The sequence below is a fragment of the Paramisgurnus dabryanus genome, chromosome 7 (genome assembly GCF_030506205.2).
Source record: "Paramisgurnus dabryanus chromosome 7, PD_genome_1.1, whole genome shotgun sequence".
In the NCBI taxonomy this organism is placed as follows: domain Eukaryota; kingdom Metazoa; phylum Chordata; class Actinopteri; order Cypriniformes; family Cobitidae; genus Paramisgurnus; species Paramisgurnus dabryanus.
In genome coordinates, this window is record NC_133343.1 from 10,963,321 (window position 1) to 10,982,506 (window position 19,186).

The window sequence follows — 19,186 nt, forward strand, 5'->3', positions numbered from 1 at the left end:
AATGACTTAGTTGAGTCATGAAACTCACGTGGTGCAGACTGATGGTTCCTGGTCTTTTTGGCATGGTGTAAGCAGTATGGTTTTGTACGCTATCAGAGCTTTATCAATGACCCACCTCCAACCCCAGCTCCACCTGTCTAGATCTGATTACGGGGATATTGTGCATAAAATTGCAGCAGCATCATTTGCATACTCATTGCCAGTGATGGGTATAACGGCATTATAAGTAATCACCGTTACTAACAGCGTTATTTTTTCAGTAACGAGTATCCAAATAAATGACTGTTTCCTCCGTTATACTTTTATAATGATGTAACGCAAATACTAACTCAGTAACTATTTTTGAGAAGTAACAAGAAACTATAACTAATTACTTTTTTAAAGTAACGTTCCCAACACTGCTCATTGCAGCATGTGTATTAGAAGTAGCAAGTGTTATACTCAGCCAACAGCAGCAGCATCAGCATCACTATGTTGGATCACTAACATGCCAAAATATATCCCGAGAGTTATCACTGCAATAAAAAAAAATCCTAATACAATAGTAAATTAGTAGCCACTGTCTTCCTGTGTTATGTATTTTATTCATTGTAATAGGTCAGGGGGGTTCAAACTATTGGTTGGGACCCACTTGTAGGTCGCACAGTGGGATAAGGTGGGTCGACAAAGTTGCTTTGTTGTTGTGGTGAATGACACAAAAAAATTGTTTAGACCAATTAATGACTAAAAATGACAATGATTTTGATATGATATACCATATATTATTTTAACATTTTAATTAAACTTAATAAAATGACTAGGGGGAAAAACTACTCCATTATAAAAGTTATAGTAAAATGTGTATTTTTCTCATATTTCCATTAAAAATAAGTTGGTGGGTACAGGGATAGATTCTTATATAAGTGTGTCGCAAAATGAAATGTTTGGGAAGCACTGTATTAGGCTACCAACCTTTTATCTAATAAAGTTATAATTTATTATGTAATAATTGAAATTTAGTTCTATGGGTGTTTGATGGCTACTTGAGCACATGATATATGATGGCTACTTGAGCACATGTTGTCCATACAACAGTTTTGTTGACTATTAGGGTTTGTTTATAGCCATAGCAACTGTACTGATTGCAAAGTCAGTGTTAACCTCTGGCCTATAAGTTCATCAGACATTCTTGCCAGCAGCTGTAATTGTCAAGTTTAGAAACATGAGGACTGCAGCACACTGTGAGTCTATTCCTGGGCTTCTGTGGCATCTCTCATTCTCACCCTGCTAAAAAGTTGACCACTGTGTTAAAGGTGCATTTCAAATGAATTTGAAGAATCTGAGAGTTCTTGTACATCCTTTATTTTCAATAAATTATCCAATGAAATTTGGGTTTTACAGTACAGTCAATCTATCAAGTGCATTATTTTGAATTTCAAGTATTTAAATATTTTCGATCTCACATGGCAATCTAAGCTAAATTTAAAGCTGTATTCTACAGCTCACAGATCTAGCTTTAGTTTAGCAAACAGAACTAATATAATCTGATCAAGTATACATTTTAACATCTACATTCTACTACAAATATAAAAAACAATTCATTATGAACATATTAATACAAAAAGTATAAAAGTAAAGTGGAAAGGTCATTAGAAATGGTGCAATTTGTACAATTTGTACAAAAACTGCTTTGTTAAGATTGCACGCCCCTTATCTCACAGTTATCAAAAGCAGCCAGATTAATGGCCTTATCAAATCATTAATAAGGCTTTTTATCTACTGTTGTTTTCCCACAGTCTTTCCCTAAAGCCCATAAATGTTTATTCCTCCTCCTCCTCCTCCTCCTCCTCCTCCTCCTCTTCTTCTTCTTCATCATCATCTTCATCCTTACCCACCCCAAAGTCCATTTTTGCAAGCATGGCCTCCACATCATCAGTAAAGACTGTTAAATGGTCCATACTCTCAAAACCAGGCTCAGGCCGCTGCAGATGGGAGCTCTTGGATGTGTCTTTGGCTTCTGTGATGAGCTTTTTGGCAGTGATGAGAAACTCAGCCACACTGCTGTTGTCCATGGTCTGGGTGGCTTTGTCCAGCAGTTTAATGCTGGCCTGTAGCTGCTCATTGTACTGCTGGACAAGAGATTGCACTACCACCACCTTCTCGTCCTGTTCTTGGCTGATTTGATCTAGAAGCTGGGACTTGCGTTCCTCTAGGATAGCGTAAAGATGGTCAAACTTCTCCATCAGCTTTTGCTTCTGCAGTTGGCTGTTTTCTTCCACAGTTTTGCCCATTTTCTCCATCTGAATTAACAGTGCCTGCAGGCAGCTATTGCTAGCGCTCAGCAGTTCAATAGAATTTTTGAGCTCTGACTTCTTCCCCTCGTAAACGACTTTCAAGGTGGATACCTCACAGTCTTTGTGCTGACCGAATACTTTGCACATGGAGCATGTGGGTGTCTGGCAGGTCATGCAAAAGATGTTTATTTTTTCATCTTCGTGTACCTCGCACATTGGTTCTTTTGTGTCTTTTGATTTCAGAGGGGGTTCAAGGGAATTACCTTTCTCCAACTGTTGCTTGTAGATGTCAATGATGTTCTCCACCAGAAGGTTCCTCTGTAGACCGTAGACACCGTGGCGGTCAAGCACCACCTCAAAACGGCAGGTCGGGCAGCGGAAGATACCTCCGGAATAGTGGTAGGGGTTTTTAGAGTCGTAGAGATCATTGGCACACCTGCGGCACAGGTTGTGTTGGCATGGCAGAATGACAACCGGCTTTGTGAACATCTCCAGGCAGATGGGGCAGCTGAGCTGCTTCTCTAGGCTCTCCATGGGGCTCGGTGCACGTACTATTTGACCCGTGTTAATGTCCATTTCTGTTGAGTGAGGTAGAGAACTCTTGATCCTTCTTTCCACCGCTTTGTTGTTGAGCTTTTCAGGTTTCTCCTGTCTTTACTGAGGTTTATTTTGATCTACCAAGGCAGAAGGCAGCCAGGGCTTATATACTGGCCGGCTGCCTGTGACACCTGATACGTGAAGCGGCTGTGACAAGATTGCTCCCACCACTTGTTTGTGCGCCTTGATTCGGAGAAACACGTGGCCCTCCAACACAACCCAGTAAAGTACAAGTCACATACCAAAATTAGCAACACCCAAGCCCCCCTTTCTAAGCTCTCTATCTGTGGGAGAAATGTGTATCATACAGAATACCAATCAGGCCAAACAAGAGGCTTGTGATGGCAGTTGGCATCTAGACAACCAGACCTTCCCAGAATACAAAACAACAATACAAATCAAGTACTTTTTTAATATCTTAATTAACTGAGACGTGCATGTTTTATTGTTTTAAAACAGTCTATGATCATCTGCTACAACAACTGGTTATTAAGGATATATGACACCTAAGCAAGATTTTAGTTGTGTAACGTGTGTTCTTTATTTGTTCTACCTGGTGGACATTTGCCATCAACATCTGTGTTGATGGTTCTAGAAGAGAGACGAGAAGGGTGGTGTCTGAGCCAGCCACCAGAATTGTCATGCCATGGAAGACCCTGTACCCACCCATCCCCATGACCGGGGTTGTTTCACAACTTTAGCTGGGCAAATTTGTAAACAAAAAGTCATATGGTCACCAAACATGCCACTCCTGGTAACTTGAGCAACATCATTCAAAGTGACATTGTCCCCTCCTGGTGATGTGCCTCAAAATAGCAGGTGTTCCTCTGGACACTGTATTACATGGAAGAGCATATTTATATACATCATGTTTCTTATGGTACTATCTCACATGTGCCGCACCGAAACAGCATGTTCAGTCCAGTGTGTGTTTGTCACAGGTAGTAGTCCAGAATGATTTGTCTTATGATACATCTTGTGACGTAAACATCCAATTTATGATCAATGAGAAATGTATAAGGGATGTTGGGGTGCTTAATTTCATTTGTGTTTACTAGGGATGTAACGATTCAATCGCGGTCCCCATTAAAATTGCCAATTGTCTTAAATCGATTCTGAATCGCAAGGCTGCGATTCTTTTGTTTTTATGCACAGCTTGTGCGTGTACTACGGCATTTGGTCAGTAGGAAGTCCTTTTCAATCTAAAATCATTTTGAGGCAGAGTCGTTTATAACATGCATTTAAAAAAGCAACACTCGTTACACAGCTATTGTTTACATTACAAGTCATTTCTTTAGAATTAATAAAAACAAACTGCTTATGAGCAAGCTTTTGTTTAAATGTACACTTTAAAATGCTAGGTTATTTTTAACCCAGTGTTGGGTCAAAAAGGGATGCACCCAGCCAAAATGTTTCAACCCAAAATGCTTTGTTGTTTCAACCCATTGTTTTCTAGGTTAATTTTATTTAATTTAACCCAATAATTTCCTATAGTAAATACTACAATAGTATACCATATGTCATCATATTTATACTATACTACAGTATACAATGCTATGCTATGCTATACTACAATGCATTTACCATAACAATGCATATTTACCACAACATGCTGTACTACGACATCACGTCGTGACCGATGAATTTGTAACAAGCTTCGCTGGACCAATCAACTTCAAGAAACTACTAAAACGCTAATGAACTTGGCATGCAGGTATCTGCTGGCGCCGCCCCGCCATGCATGTATAAAACGAGAGGCAGGTGCGATACCAAATCAGCTTTTTTCACTTTAAAATCCAGCAGATCAACTGCTGTTGAGAAGCTCTCTCCTTACCTGCTCGGAAGTACCCCACTTGCTTGAAGTTAATTTGGGGTACAGCACCACAGCGGAGACTCAGATTTTCACCTCTTTATTTTCTCGTTTTTGAATTTGAGTTTAAAGGTGTGCGTTGCCACTCCCCTGTGTGCTTTATAAACTCAGCACAGCTAAAAAGCAATTTCCCTAAAAGAGCAGCACAAGTTGAATTTGTGTCTTTTTAAAGCCATTTTCTCGTGTCATGGCGGAATGCTTCTTTTTAAAGATGTAATTTCGTCTGTGTAGTTCCGGTTGTGCCAAATATATGGGTCACGATATGGATGGTCACAATCTCTGTCTCTCGTATTTGGACATTCAGCACGCTGAGGCAGCTTTCGTGGAGGCCTTATTTTCTCACTGCAAAAACATGACTCTTGTGGATCTGTGAAGACGGGTTTCGTTCCTCTGGAAGCATCAACACCCCCCTCTTCAGTTACCGTGCACCGCTAAGACCATGGTTGCAAAGCTCTGGAAGGACACTATTCGCATCACAGTGCTGAACTGGGCGGCAGGAATGGCATTCAACTCTTTGCACTCCTCTCGAAACCAAAGCAAATTTCCCTTCTTTCTCCAGGTCCCAGAGGAGCTCAGGAGCTACTCGCTGCCACATAACCGCCCATTCCTCCCCTTCCTCTATTGCCAGTGGGTATTGCTGGGAGTTTGGGTACCCCACAACGGAGTCCCACCGACCCAGGCACCCATCAGCGGAGCCAAGTGAGTGTTGCACCACACAACGCCTCTTTTCGTGTAGCCTAAGCGCACACACTGGCAATGACCTCTGCTTGGCTGCCCCAACGTGGGTACATCGGTAGTGCCGTTAATCCCTATTGCTCGGTCCCTGGCCGCCTGGCAACAGCTTCCAAGCCCGTTGGCTTTCATGCACGATCCGCCTCGGATATGTGATTCAGTTTGCCCGGCATTCCCCCAAATTTTCGGGCATCCACTTCATTACAGTGAAAGGTGGAGACGCACACATTCTGCATGCAGAGATCGTGGTAAGCATCTTGCTGGTGGCTCCTTATACTGACCCACCAGGACTTGGTTCCCAGAACTCATGCTCCTCGTACGGTTGTACGTCTACAGAACTCAAAGCTTCAGGACCTCAGACCAGCTCTTTGTCTGTGGTCAGCAGAAAGGGAAATCTGTCACTAAGCAGAGGTTGTTCCACTGGATAGTGAACACCATCGCCCTTGCTTATCAAATGCAGGGCATTCCATGCCCGTTTAACTTGAGAACTTACTCTACTAGAAGTGTTGCATCTTCTTGGGCAATAGCTCATGGATCCTTTTTTATGTTTTCTAGATTCTACAGTGTTCGTGTCGAGCGGGTTTCCTGTCATGTTCTCTCCTCAAACTGGTAAAACACTGAGCACCGGCTCGTGTATTGTGTGTATGTGCTACACAGTAGTGCCATTTTGGAGCTAAATTAGTCCCATAAATACTTTACAAAAAGTTTGGCCTTGGTGGACGATGTTGCGGAGCATCGGCTGTCAGCCTTTCACCAGTGTTTTCACTGTAAACTGTGTTAGGCCTTGCGTCCATATAGTGTCTTCTGCAGTAAGCCCAGGTTCTGCCTCTTCAGATCTAGAGACAGATGTTTTAACTTGGAAGGGTCAACTTTAGTGCGCTTTGGTAGGGATTCCAAATTTGTTGGTCACGATGTGACGTCAAAGTGACCGACTGAAAGGGAACGTCTCGGTTACTTATGTAACTCTTGTTCCCTGAAGGAAGGGAAGGTAGATGTCATGTCCCATTGCCACAGTTTTCTGTACCATTGCTGATATCGGCCAGGCACTAGATGCTCTGCTCTCTCAGCGAAAATAGCTGATTTGGTATCGCACCTGCCTCTCATTTTATACTCACACGGCGGGGCGCTAGCAGATGGAAATACCTGCATGCCAAGTTCATTGGCATTTTAGGAGTTTCTCAAAGTTGATTGGTCCCACAAAGCACATTCCCAATTCGTCTCTCACAAAGTGATGTCTCTGTTTCCTTCCTTCCTTCAGGGAACGATAAGGTGACATATGTTCCATTCTCCCTGAAAATGTCCCGGCCAGGATTTTGGGTGTATACGTCATCGATGTTAATATTTCAGGTTGTGTTTCAGAAAAGCAAGTTACATTTCAAGGTAAGAATAAAACTACAATTATTGTATGTCTTAAGAGAAATAAATCTTCATTTTATAATGTTTTATGTAAGTACCTTAATGACTTATGCAGTTGACAAATGCAGAAACTGCAGAAACTTTGACAATAGACAGTAGTTTCAAAGATGACATTTTTCAAAGATATTGCCAAACAAACCCCAGAATTTGAGATAAAGGGAACTGTAATAAGGAAAACTAGAAAGATACAAAGCAAATATAAAAAATTATGAAATGTTTGTAGCAAGAAATGAGAGTTAAACCGCTAATACATAAATTGTAATCTGTAAAATTTCTATTTTTTACTATAATATACTATACAACAGTATACTACAGTTTGCTATAATAAATACTTTTATAAGTATATAAGCTATTATAAATAAGTATTTTTAACATGTCGCTTATTGTCCAAAACTTCATTATTTATCTTTATGAAATTCTGATAGATGGAATAAATTCTTAGACATTTGGCATCCCAGCAACATTTTGCTATGTAAACACATAATGTAGTCTTAAAATCTAAATTGTCATATAACCCTTTTCTAAAATCACTGAGGTATAAAACTTTATGATCACAAATGACATGGAAGCAGACGTTTTACCTTTTATTGACCTTGCCCTCATGACATCTATCCATGTAAACAGAGACGAGTGTGAGAGCCTTCTGCAAACTGACACATGCAAATAAAGTTATGTAACACAAATCATAAAAGTGCCTTAAGCAATACTTGCACTGCTAGTGTCCACATGACTTGTTTGATGTACATAAAGGTTGTTAAGTAAAAGTGTGTTCCTGGACATGGTGTTTTGCATTGGTTAAAATGTCAACAACTAGATCAAATCACCATCCTGTTTTCTGGTCAAGGGCAATTCTACGAAACCATTTAAAGTGACATCTGTGTTCATTTATCCTCAGTTAGTAAAGATCTAAGTGCTGTTTGTGATTAACTATGTAGGTTTACCTCTGTGATTAAAAATATATGAATTTTCTCTCAGGTTAAACATGTTTTAATACAGGCTGAAGATATTAATGGAAAATCTATGTACAGCACATGACTTTATGTATTTTATAGTGTATGATTATAACGTGTCCACAAGATGGCACCTTACACCAATTTTTCAGTGCTCTCTTTGCCAACTATCAGTATGTGTTGTAAACTGAATATGTAGTAGGAGTGGGTAAAAAGATGAATATATGAAATATATGGTTAACAGTGGCCTTGTTCATTTTTAAAAGTAGTTATTTTATCTCTGAGAACCTGTCAAGTCCTGTTGAGTCCATGTAACCCATTTCATTTAATCCCTTGAGAAAGATTACCCTGTGGTCTTTATAAACATAGTCCAATGAATGTGTTTCCTACACTGTGATCCCTGGAGACAATTTATTTGTTTGGGGCTCCAATCAAAGATAACTGCTGAATGTACGTTTCCTGACTGGTGCCATTTCGGCCCCTATCAACAGAAGCATCTTTGTGTCGTGCAAGTCTACAATACGAGTGCATTGTCGTTTTACGAACAAGCAACACAATGATTTGAATGACTTACTGCAGACAGCAATGCTTATGTGATCCACATTGTGAGGACATGAATTGTGTTGTTGTGCAGGATTTCATGTCTTGCCAAAGGTGACAGCCACAGCATGGCGTGCAGACTTGATTCCTGTTCTTGACAGCGTGTTTAACTTTCGCCACTCAAATGATGTCAAATGGCCAAAAATACAGCAGAGTTTTTGAAAGAAAGGCAGTCGAGAGCAACATTCATCCTGATTGTGGTGATGATGTCTTTTCTCACACTTCAATACATTTAAATCCCAGCTTCATGGCAAAAATAACCAAGCTAAAAAGCGTCTGATAAACTGGTACTTCTGAAATGTATACATGTCCTTTTCTATTGACAAAAGGTTTACAACAATGGTGTGGCTTGCGCATTAGAAAAGCAACCATGGAAAACATCGGAAGATTGTGCTTTTCTCATGGTTTTTCAAAATCTGTGCTTATTGGCATGGAAGGGGTCAAGTCTTATCTCACTAAGTTCAAATCAGGTCAACAAAGGTCAGCTTCCTATGGATGCTAAGAAGTTCTCTCACCTACTGAGCCCTTGACAAAATGGTTTAAAGGCTTACTATTGGACTTAATTTATCACAGCTACACCTTATGAACCTGTATGACAAAGAAAAATAATGTAAAGTGTCAAATTACTGATAATATCCCATCTTTATATATTGCCATGAAAGTCATGCTTATTGTAAGGCAGTTGAGCTGTGCACAATCAGTCAAAACGTGATTAAAAAACAATATGTATGATATATTGCTTGAGTTTTTAGCACTCTTTACATGAAAGTAAAAATCCTTGTAATGATTCTGATAATGCTCTTTTAAGTGCCACACGTGCTTTAAATCACATTACTCTGGTGCCTTGTGGCTGCCTCTCGGTTTGCCTCAACTCTGAAAAACCACACATTTGTCAGAGGTGAAAAATAATTAAAGTTTTTCTTCCCTGCTTTAGATGAGTAGAGACACATGTGTGGGGAGTTGCAGAACTGAGGAATGTGTGAGGGAAGATGTCCAGACAGAGACCCATGGCTTTGCCCTCTATAAATCTCTGTCTGGATTAATCATTCTTTTGGTTTCTATAGCCAGACTCAACACGTGTAGCTTTCTCTCATCACCTTTACATATAGCTGTACAATAAATCGTCCCATGTGAATATAGACTAATGGGAAATTTCTGGGACTGTTAGAACTGTTAGGTTTCATCTGAGTTTAGTTGAAAACAAGTCCCCAAGAAGAGATTATAATCTGCAGGTGTTCGGTTCTACACCTGTCAATCAGTGAGTAAAAGAATGCGGGCCATAATGCTGTTCATCAAATAGTGCACTTAGTGATTGCTACATTGTGTCCCTAGCAAAACAAAGATCAGCGCTCTAAATTAAAATATGGCTGCATGGAGGTGCTATATGGGCAAGTGGGGCAGTGCCCCACCAAAATATTAAACCACTTGAAAATATAGAATGCTATTTAAACTTAATCAAATCTAAACTGATAACTCGTAAATGTGTCTAGACTATTTCTGGTCGTAAGGTGAGATAAATATGTTTGGAAATTGAGTACCTTTGGAAATTGCCTCTGCCCTCTGGAGCTCAACACCACCCGACATTTTTCCCCATGTAAATTTGCGGTGAAAATGGAAATGCATCGAGCCCTGATAGAGACCCATATGGGCAGATTTGAATATGTCCCTCTAGCTTTTATGTTACGTGAACGTGCTATATCTATCCGCGTAAGCAAAGTGCATATCTAAATTCATTAGAAAGACTGTAAATTGTACAAGAAAATGGACAACAAAACAACGACCAATGGTAAGTAGCCTATAGGGCATTTAAAGGGTTGTGGGATGACATAAAGCTTTGTTGTCTCATTGTACTGAACAAAATAAAGTGTTTTATTTCCCAGGATTACTTTATTATTTTTTAAGCACTTATCTAAAAAGGTTAAAACCAAATTCGGCATTAGGGCGCCCCCATCAGGCTGAATTACTGAAGGGCACTTGATCTCTGCTTAGTGTTCTGCATGCGTTTAGTCATTTAAATGTATAACTTATACCCCTTGAGGTTGATCACAGGTTAGTCATAAAGCTTAAGATACGACCCAGAATCTTCCCCACCTAAATTTATAGTCAGGAGCTGCTACTGGCAGCATGCCAATAAATTTAATCCTTATTTGTTCTTGCAGGTTTGTTGACTAGTTTAGTCACATAACACATAAGATCCGATAAGATATTAAGTTATCAATGTTATCTATATATTGTTATGGAAACACAATATTTAAATGACAATATTTTATATTTTGTTTTTGTCTTGATAACTCTTGTCTTGGTAAACATGTACTTTCTATATACTGTACTGTATATTTTTAATCATGGTCTAAACCAGGGGTCTCCAACCTTTTTGTGAGCAAGGGCTACCACGATGTTTAAAACAATCTGGAGGGCTACTTTTTTGATATAGTCTACTCAAAACTTTTTTGTTTTGTTTGTTAATTTTATTTTATTTTATTTGTTGATATGTTTTGTCATTGTTTAAAAAGTTTACATGCATAAAAGAAGCCAAGCTTATATAAAAATATTAAATAAATATATATTAAAATTGAGGCTATAAATAGAATGTGCTTTGGCGGGCAACTCACAGACTCCGTGCGGGCAACATGTTGGAGACCACTGGTTTAAACTAATAATCTATGCAGGCACCAAATCACCTAATATGTTGACATTTCTGGCGACTGGCAATCACAGCTGCCAATTTTTACTGTAATTTTGATATCATTGTCTATTAACTTGATTGTATATCAGAGACTTTGATCTCTAAGACGTTTTATGTTTATTTATTCAACTAAAGAGTTTCTGTTCTAAAAAGATTGCCAAGGACAATGAAGCAGGAATTCCCATTTGAAATATGTCCCTGTTTAGCTTTAGTGTGCCCACCGGGAGTGCGTGAGAAAATAAAGGAGCTGGGTGGTACTGTTCTTTGCCATGACTTCACTGTGTTTGAAGTCTCATGTCCACTCTGGCACCAGATCTGGGACTGACCCATAAAACAGTGCTCATTGCTTTGTGTGGATGCAGACATCCAGACAGAATGTTGCCAGTTTCCACATTTACTGTATTCCTAAAATAGACGCTTTTATAGGTCAATGGGTGAAGCAAATGTTTCAATGATTTGATGTTTCTCAAGGACTTAATGGTTTTAATGTATATAAATAAATGTTTCGAACTACTGATACAGAAGCAGGAAAAAAACTATGAGTTTAAGCTTGATTGCAAAACATCATTTAAATTGTAAAACGAATAACACACATATGAGCTACTATGGGCTTTAGTGGAGGAGTGACCTTTATAAAAAATTCAACATAATTTTTCCAAAGTTATTCTTTCTCTTTTAATATTACCGTCAAAGCTCTCTCTCTCTCTCTCTCTCTCTCTCTCTCTCTCTCTCTCTCACTTAGTGTGTGTGTGTGTGAGAGAGAGAGAGAGAGAGAGAGAGAGAGAGAGAGAGAGAGAGAGAGAGAGAGAGAGAGAGAGAGAGAGAGAGAGAGAGAGAGAGAGAGAGAGAGAGAGAGAGATTATATCCATCAACATCATTCACAACTGAGTGAACGAGTAAAACATTGTTGTGCTAAACAGGAAGAGGTGAGCAGATTAAATGGAGATTATTGAAGTCTCTGCCCTTCTTAGCAAAAGAGAGAAAGGCACAGCAGTGTAAACAAAAGATTAGCCAGGCGTGTATCTTGGGTTAATGGTATTATTCACTAAAACACCATTAGCTTGTATACAAGTGCTGTTTACCTATATCTGACCTAATGCAGGTCTATTTATAGCACAGGATGGAGGTGTACGTTGACTCAATAGTGCACACACAGACTTGATTTCTGCTTGGCCATGGGATTTGCTATTGTCCTGAGGAGTATTTGCTAGATGGATTAAAGCCCTTCTGGGCTTTATCTGTTTCATTTGCAACTTTCATAAGTTCTTTGTAATATTTATGATCTTTGAGCAGTGTTGGGGAAGTGACTTTTAAACTTTAGTTGGATAAGCTACAAGCTAATTATCAGTAAAAGTAGTTAAAGGTTCAGGGTGTAAATTATAGAAGGATCTTTTGACAGCAATGCAATATAATATAAATAACTATAGTATCAGTGGTGTATAAAGACCTTATATAATGAACTGTATTGTTTAGAATGATCCGTTTTTATCTTCATACACCGCGGGTCCTCCTACATACTGTATAAGCCCCCATTTTGCACCCCATGTTTCCAAAGTAGCCCTTAATAGACAAACTGCTCTTCAGAGCGTGTTGGTCACTAGACTGTAAAAAATATGGACATAGTGTCTGTGACCTCACCCATAGGTTTGTGAAAAGCTTTTTTGAAGCTTAAAGTAGGCTGTGCCTGCCATCGCCATCTTGGCCACGTGTCACCGCGCATCACTCGCAGATAACTAAAAATGGGAAAAGAGGCGGGACGTGGTTGAAGCTGAGGTGGCTGGTTGCTAAAACCATCTCCCCATATTCTAGTGACAGCAGTGGCAGTTCACCCCTCACTCAATTGGCCACGCCAAGTAAAAAAAAAATTAACCTATTTCACAGGGCAAAATAAGCTATATAGACCAAAAACACACTTTGTACCAGACTGTTAACATATTATTTTCTACTGTAAAGTTGGGCATTTTAACATGGAAGTCCATGGTAATTGACTCCCTTTTGGAGTCAGCCTCTAGTGGCCAGTCGATGAATTGCAATTTAAGTCACTTCCGTATTGGCTTCTAAGAGAGACTGGAAGGTTGCCCCTCGGTCACTACGTTGTCTCAGATGAGACGTTGTCTTTATCGTAACTTCTCTATGTGCTTCAAAAGGGAGGGGTGCAATTCACAACCTTACCACTAGATGCCGCTAAAATATACACACTGCACCTTTAAACTACAGATAAGCTACCCATCTGAAAAAGTACTATTAAAAAGTAGCTAGCTACATTAAAACTCCTTTGATTTTTTTTTTACAATGACTTTATATTATAAATAACTGAATATAATTTTTTAATGAAGAATCTTTTAAGAAAAGGATTTGGAGTTTAAAACGTTGTAATGTAATACAAATATGATTTCAGTATTGTTTTAGTTTCTTAACTACACAATACACAAATATTTATCTCAAACTGACAGTCTGCAAAATTGACAATGAATTGGCATAAAAAAGAAAAAATAGAGAGCATAAAATGTTTGAAATACTTAGAAACACTTTTATTTCAGTGAAATCGTTTTTAATGAATCGTTATTAATAATTATTATAAACAAACTAGGTATATAATTAAATCATGTGGTTTGATAAATACACGTCTGCAAGCATAATATAAGTTATATTTGGATTTCCTTTTCTGTTTGATTGGCAGATGCAAAATCAGTGGCGCAAACACAACCTTAGTGTTCTGTTTCAGCAGTAACAACATAAACAAACGTTTCTTAGTGGAATTTACTGGAAGTTACATGCTGTTATACTCCATATAACTCAATGTACAAGCCAGAAATTAAGCTCTGTTTTTTGCACAGGCCTACTAAAGGGTGAATGGTGCCACATGGTGATCAACAGTAAAAATTACAAATTTTACCTCTTAGCAAAGGAAAAAACACCAACAATCAAGAATGCATGATTATATAGTGTCATGGCTTTGCAATCAAAAAATGTTGTTATTATGGAAGTCAATGGGGCAAAAATGCACAAACAACTAATTGGGGAGAAAAAAATGAAAAAAGTGATGCTGCACAAAACTAAAAATGCATCAAAGCCAATGTTTTTACCAATCTTTGACAAGCCCAAGACTGTGAAAAAGGTTAAAAAAAAATCCAGTCCACAATCACTTTTTATATTGAAAATTGATAATTTTGTAAGGGTTTTTTTCATCAAATCAGTGACACCACTTATGAACTTGGCAATTAAAGAGATAAAATCATGGAAATTTTGAGCATTAGATAGTTTTGAAGTACTGAGGGTGAAAAAATATTCATCTGATAAATTTTTACAGCCGTTTAATTTAGTGGCTTTTTTGTACACAAACAACCCGAAAGTGTAGTAAATTTGCCCACAATATATTATATATTTAAAGCGTTTTCTTAAAATATGTGTAAATATAAGATTTGTCACCAAAAATCATTTCATTTGCTGAAAATGAGAAAGTTGTGGCCAAATTAAGACATAAAAAACAAAAATGGCCAAAAATGGCCTCAACAAACAGAGTCCAGAAGTTAAGTTCCGCTTAGACACGTAATCACGTCACTGCACGTGTGTCCGATGAAACCATATTAACTTGTTAGGGATTGCGGACGAATGAACCCAATAGCAGACGGTGATGGGGTTAACAAAATACTTTAATATATAACACGACAAAACAAAGGCCCACGTGGGGGCAAACAGTATAGACAGACACAAAACACTAGACTAGACTTGACAATGAAACACTACTAGATACTTGACAGAATTACACAACTTGATGACACGGACGATACAAAATGAACCTGCACAGAAACAAGGACAAGAGAACATTATATAAGAGAAACTAAACAAGATAACGAGGAGGGAACAGGTGATGGGAATAAGTAATAATTAACAATAAGCAGGAGGACGAGGGAGCGGGGACAAATGACAAGACACCGGAGGCACATGCCAAACACAAAACAAGGCATGAACCTCCACACAAGGCCAGGGACTGCCAGAACTCTGCCACCATGACAAAATACAAATATAACAAGACTTCAAGGCAGAGTCCTGACAGTAGCCCTCCCTCAAAGGACGCCACCTGGCGTCCAAAAAGGGAACACACAAGACAAGAAACCATGACAGATAATAAACATGACAAGATTATGAACACATCAGACTATAAAATAACAAAAGGTGCAAAACAAAACTTATCAAACACACATAAGTCCACAAGATACAAAGACAGGACAGTCCACGGGGGTTTGGGGCGAGGACGCAGCTGGGACTGCGCGGGCTGAATCGACCGCGCGGGATGGGTCGGCGGCACGGGCTCTGTCGGCGGCGCCGGCAGTGGCTGCGAGGAATGCGCGGGCTCAGTCTCTGGCTGCGCGGACTGCGCGGGCTCCGGCTCTGGCTGCGCGGACTGCGCGGGCTCCGGCTCTGGCTGCGCGGACTGCGCGGGCTCCGGCTCTGGCTGCGCGGACTGCGCGGGCTCCGGCTCTGGCTGCGCGGACTGCGCGGGCTCCGGCTCAGGCTGCGCGGACTGCGCGGGCTCCGGCTCAGGCTGCGCGGACTGCGCGGGCTCCGGCTCTGGCTGCGCGGACTGCGCGGGCTCCGGCTCTGGCTGCGCGGACTGCGCGGGCTCCGGCTCTGGCTGCGCGGACTGCGCGGGCTCCGGCTCTGGCTGCGCGGACTGCGCGGGCTCCGGCTCTGGCTGCGCGGACTGCGCGGGCTCCGGCTCTGGCTGCGCGGACTGCGCGGGCTCCGGCTCTGGCTGCGCGGACTGCGCGGGCTCCGGCTCTGGCTGCGCGGACTGCGCGGGCTCCGGCTCTGGCTGCGCGGACTGCGCGGGCTCCGGCTCTGGCTGCGCGGACTGCGCGGGCTCCGGCTGCGCGGACTGCCCGGGCTCCGGCTGCGCGGACTGCCCGGGCTCCGGCTGCGCGGACTGCCCGGGCTCCGGCTCTGGCTGCGCGGACTGCACGGGCTCCGGCTCTGGCTGCGCGGACTGCGCGGGCTCCGGCCTAGCGATGGCTCTCCAAAGCGCACTGAGGAGTGCAGCGCGTTCGCCCTCCGCCAACCAGCAAGAAGCTGGACGAACTGCAGTGGGCTGCAGGACCCTGACTGGAGTCGACATGACGGAACCCGACACCGTCGCTGGGTTCAGTGTTGGCAGGTTCATTCTGTTAGGGATTGCGGACGAATGAACCCAATAGCAGACGGTGATGGGGTTAACAAAATACTTTAATATATAACACGACAAAACAAAGGCCCACGTGGGGGCAAACAGTATAGACAGACACAAAACACTAGACTAGACTTGACAATGAAACACTACTAGATACTTGACAGAATTACACAACTTGATGACACGGACGATACAAAATGAACCTGCACAGAAACAAGGACAAGAGAACATTATATAAGAGAAACTAAACAAGATAACGAGGAGGGAACAGGTGATGGGAATAAGTAATAATTAACAATAAGCAGGAGGACGAGGGAGCGGGGACAAATGACAAGACACCGGAGGCACATGCCAAACACAAAACAAGGCATGAACCTCCACACAAGGCCAGGGACTGCCAGAACTCTGCCACCATGACAAAATACAAATATAACAAGACTTCAAGGCAGAGTCCTGACATAACTATGGCAGGACAGATTCAATTTTGGAAAAATAGGAAACACGGATTCATCTTTTAAAACAGAAATAGACATTTAATATAGAAGCCATAAAGCGGGAGGATTGATTTAAAATGGCTATTACTATTACTCACAAGTTTTTGACAATGACAGACAAATCCGTGGTTTGCACAGATTACATAAGAACATACAAGTTTTACTGTTTGTTTCTTTAAAAGACATGAAGTTTGACAGATATGGCCATGGGCAATTAATCTCTTCAGATTCTGCCGTCATGCCGCTCCATCACGAATATTATAATATGAGTGTCGACTTTACCCCTGCATGTTTGTGATCATCAGACGATTTCTGCAAAGACACTTGTGCGCTACACCACGAGCTGGAAAAAGTATTTAACTACTGTTGAAGCTACACTCTTTAAAAAGTTAGTCAACTACCATCAAGCTACAGAAAAAATGTAGTTAACTTATTCGCGTCGCTACTTGAACAAGTTTTTTTTCTGTTGCAGAAATGATTTGTAATTGTATAGGTTTGGGGATTTTTCTTTTTCAGTGATGAATTGTAAATGTATAGGTATATGATGTCACTGGAAACACAGCACACTGAGGTCTGTATGGTTTCCATCACAGATTGTGTCCTAAAAAAATCATCAATCATCACAGAGACATTTTAAATCCCTTCGTACTGTAACTTTACCAGACATAAAAATTTGTTTTAGCATGATCTCATGATCTGAGGGAATCCACATGCTGTTTTATAAAAAAAATTGTCCTAAACGGTCAGTGTGTATAATATCTGAAAAGTAAAAAAGTGGGCCTTTAAAGTAACATAAAACAGTACAACAGTATTCAGTAAATACATTGCTAGTCTTCTAAATCTAAGATATATGATTGTATGAAATACATGCATACCCTAAAAATATTTAAATGTTTTTTACAGAAATACTTTATATTAACTTAAAATGTTACATTAAAATTTATAAAATTAACATGATTTACAGACTAATTTGCTATTTAAACATTAATTTATGACACCTTCATTCCTAAAAGTCAAGAAAAAGTGCTAATGCAAAGGTGTATGTTCATCATTATTAAAAATCATGACTACATGTGTAGAATGCATTCCCTTGGAATCAAACCCATGACCTTGGTATTGTTAGCGTCATGCTCTAAGTTGATTTCCTCTGTCGGATTTCATAGATCTCAGTTTTCAAGCATTATAAACATCAAAACACGTTAAACAGAGAGACATATCTTCTAATAAGATCTTTATGGTTTGTCAAGAGGCAAAACATGGTTCAGATTATCCACCAGTTTGCTTTTCCCATGGCTGTCCAAAAGCTGACCATAATTTCTGCTTTGAGGGACAGCTGTAGAGTTTGATTTTCTTCAAATGTCCATGAAATTACCCAGAGTGTAGCTTGACCTCTGTGTTGCTTTACCCTGGTCAGCTTCCTTAGATGGATTCAGGGACCCCAAGCGGAGGCTTAGGGACCCAACCAGTCTCTAATTGAATCTGGAGTGGGTCCAGCTCACGATACAGGTCAAAACAGGTGTTGAATATTTATTCTTCACATATATTTGCTTTTCTTTTGTCGTTTACCTTAGTGGTTTTCTAATCTCTCCCCCTCAGATGGACTGTCAGTGAAATATTATTTTAAGAAAGTCGATGCCAAAGATAACCTCATTCAGATGATAAAAATTAGCAGTTTGACTCTTCTCTGTTTACCAAAGGTGTCAGAAATTCTTCACATTGGTTAAGTCACAAAATCAATGGAATGCTGTATTTCCCACTACCGGTGCACACCATAACAAAATATGACTTGTGCATTATCTCATCATGTCCCCTTATATTTATTAATGCTGCATAAATGAACCGGCCATTGTGCCTTTACCAATTTTTCAAAATAAATTGTAATAAAAAAAATATGCCACAGTTTAGATCACAGACCACTACACTGGAGCATTTTTTGGGATAATTAATGACACAAATGCAACCCTAACCCTGGCTTTTAACCAAAACATGATTAATAGTATCCGAGTCTTAAACAAACCTATTTATTTTGTAAAAACAAATCCGGCCTACTCATCTAAAGCATTACACAATGATTGTGGTTAGAGATATAATTGTTTACCAAAAATCCCCACAGTTCCCTAATAATTCCAAGGTTGGAGCTCCTCTAATTGGGATGGTTTGTACTCGGAGTACGACTGTGGGTCAGTGCAGGGTCAACAGTCCTGCAATTAAACCTTATTTCTGTAGGGCAACATACCGGCAGTGGACCAAAGCCATAGTTCAAGGGTGTGTTGTTAGAATGCACCACTCGCAAGGCCTCTTCAAGATGTGCTTATTTGTGTTTTTTCAAGTGTCTTTGAACTGTGTCAGAGGAGGACTCGGCTTGACTCTGGCGGACTCTAGATTTAATAGCAAGGAATTG

The 19,186-nt window shown here is 40.3% G+C and overlaps 1 protein-coding gene across 1 annotated transcript; it reads right to left on the reverse strand.

Moving 5' to 3' along the window:
* Positions 1 to 1,325: 1,325 nt before the first annotated feature.
* trim63a (tripartite motif containing 63a) lies at positions 1,326 to 2,959 on the reverse strand. Its single transcript, XM_065240031.2, has one exon. It carries the CDS (start codon positions 2,847 to 2,849, stop codon positions 1,800 to 1,802), a length of 1,050 nt encoding a protein of 349 aa, XP_065096103.1. The 5' UTR covers positions 2,850 to 2,959; the 3' UTR covers positions 1,326 to 1,799.
* Between the last annotated feature and the right edge of the window lie 16,227 nt (positions 2,960 to 19,186).